Here is a 2,469-nt window from a genome sequence, read left to right as displayed (position 1 = left end):
GGTCCCTTCCTCCACACATGGACTGCATTTTCTAAGACAACCCAGAATAGCAAAGCAAGTTTAGGTCAAGTAAAATAGTATGATGGATATTATTTTTTGGGATATTTTTTATCTTTTAGATAGAAAGGTTTAATTCAACGCTCAACAAGGACTCTCATGGTAAGTATATATATACATATGGGATCATTAACAACTACTAAAGCATGTCTATGCATTAAAAACAGAATAAAAAAGCAGATCTCAAATTGAAGATATCACAAAAATAACAAGGATGCATAAAATGCTCCCAAATGAACTCAAATCAGAATCTGCGCATACATTTTACACAAACATATATGCCAAAACGAGATAACAAAGAGACCAAAAAGCAAGATGATCACATAGATTAAATCCAACATTGCCGGTTATCAAGTCACCAACATCACAATTCACAAGGTACGCATACAGTACATCATACTTGGCAGTGCAGCACCATGGTCCATTACATGCTCGGTGGTTTGTAATACTAGAGAGTACCAGTTTAAGCATTACAACCAAAAGGAGTACATAAATAGGTAATTAAGCTTGCATTGTTGACATGGGGTTGTTCGACAAATCTTGGACTTGGTGTAGGTAGCGCAGCTCCAGCAAAAGGTCAAATGGCAAGCCATGTTGCTTCAGAGGGTAAGCTCCTACAAAAGATGTATCATCAGTACAAGGTATGCATGCAGCATGGATGTGTATAGTTGTACAACAAATTAGCTTACAAAACTAAACACAAGCAATAACTCGTGGAACTTAGGAAGGAGTGTTCAAACACAAGCAATCAGCGTCTGGAGTAGAATTTAATCTATAAACATGTCTAAAACTTGTACCAAAGGTGACTTAATTACCTACGCCAGTGGAGGAAATCCATCATCCGCGTAACCAGCCCCTAAGTCAGATCGTTCGTCCATAATCCTCTTGAACTCCGCCATCATCTTTGACATCATCTCAGACCTCTTGTCCTTCAAGATGGACTGCCTCGCCTCCAAAATACGGAGTTTGGCATGCCAGATGGCCCTCTGGGCACGCCTGTCACGAGCAGCTGCCTCATCCCTCTCTTGTTGTGTAGCATAAGCAGGTTGATATGGGACTCTCTGTTGGGGTGTGCCATTCTCAAAGCTAGGAGCTCTTGGGAACTGATAATGAGAAAAACGAAATACTAAGCAAACATACCAAAAGAGTTTTCTAGACAAACAATAGCACAACAGTAGCAGCAAACATATCACAACAGTTGACAAATAATAAATTCTACTCTTAATACAAGCATGTGATTATAAGTTGTTATCTCAATGAAATGCACCCACCCAATATAAGTAGTAGTAGACTCATTCAGACGATGTGACATGAAAACCATGGCTTATAACATGGAAACCGAGACAAAACAAGCACTTGCATGCATAATTCTTTCTAAACATCTTAATAGTAAGAGAGATATTTCCAACAGGAGGCAAGCGAATTTCATAAGATCTAGTCAAAACTAAAGTGATGTTTATCCCAAAAGAAAGAAAGAGAAGACGTACAGGAGGGTGTGGATAGATGACATGTTGTACTCCCCGATTTCTTTGGAGAAGTGGAGGTCCATTATGTGGCATCTGATTGTCATCGTAGCGCACAAAGACCTTCAGTGCTGCGATGCTTGCTTCAACTCCCTGCAGCTCTTGATCAATCAGCTCCAGGGATGCGTCAAGCATGGTGTTGAAGGACGTCTCTAGCGCCGTCTTGGCCTTAAGCTTGCACTTCAACAACTCTGGATTAACCAATATGAATCCATGGCTTCCTGGATGGGTGGTCCTGACAGTGATATTTGCTGCTTCTTGAAGGGGGGCTCGCTCATCCAATCGAAATCGAACCTTATTAGCTTGATTCAGATCAGTGATGTGCAGATCTTGAAGCGCAGCGTCAACATCAGCAAGGCTGGAAACTATTCTGACTTGGGCCATGGTGGGATATTCTGACTTGATCAATTGCTTAGCCTAGAGGTAAGTATTAAGTCATACATAGACTGATTAAGTAAGTATTGGGTAAGGGTATGAAGGAAAGAGTAGAACAAATCAAAATACCACCACATTAGTTAGTTAGTAAGTAAGATGGCATGCATGACAGCGCAGCTAGCGGCCGGTAATAAAATATAGACTAGTACTCAGAGCCAGAGCCCTCTGCAAACACATGCTGCATGGGCGCGGCTGGAACTGGAATGGAAAGCTTATGCGCATGGAGATCGGGGGCGGCGCAACAGTGAGTGCCCATGAAAACTGGCCGCCGCCACTGCCTAGGTGCTAATAAGAGAGCAGAGGAGGTGCGAGGAGGAGCACCTTCTGGCTTCTGGCGGCAGAGAAGGACGGCGGCGCTCGCGGACGGGGACGGCGACGGGGAGGGGGAGGCGGAGGCTAGGGTTTGATACGAGGGAGGAGGCTGCTAGGTTTTGAGGGGAGGCGTATTTAGAGC

At 43.4% G+C, this 2,469-nt stretch overlaps 1 protein-coding gene across 1 annotated transcript; it reads right to left on the bottom strand.

Annotated features, from left to right (window-relative positions):
- Positions 1–308: 308 nt before the first annotated feature.
- Positions 309–1,990, bottom strand: LOC123422103. Its single transcript, XM_045107659.1, has 3 exons — positions 1,545–1,990; positions 873–1,160; positions 309–671 (listed from the first exon to the last, which is right to left on the bottom strand). The coding sequence occupies exons 1-2, from the start codon at positions 1,962–1,964 to the stop codon at positions 873–875; spliced, it is 708 nt and encodes a 235-aa protein (XP_044963594.1). The 5' UTR covers positions 1,965–1,990; the 3' UTR covers positions 309–671.
- Between the last annotated feature and the right edge of the window lie 479 nt (positions 1,991–2,469).

The sequence above is a fragment of the Hordeum vulgare genome, chromosome 1H (assembly GCF_904849725.1).
Source record: "Hordeum vulgare subsp. vulgare chromosome 1H, MorexV3_pseudomolecules_assembly, whole genome shotgun sequence".
Lineage (NCBI taxonomy): Eukaryota > Viridiplantae > Streptophyta > Magnoliopsida > Poales > Poaceae > Hordeum > Hordeum vulgare.
Note: the sequence above shows the minus strand (reverse complement) of the source record. Positions and strands in the feature narration are given on the sequence as shown.

Coding starts and splice junctions, on each gene's coding strand:
- LOC123422103 (XM_045107659.1), bottom strand. CDS start 1,964: ATGGCCCAAGTCAGAATAGTTTCCAGCCTTGCTGATGTTGACGCTGCG. Junction 1,161..1,544: donor TCATCTATCCACACCCTCCT/GTACGTCTTCTC, acceptor TCTCATTATCAG/TTCCCAAGAGCTCCTAGCTT.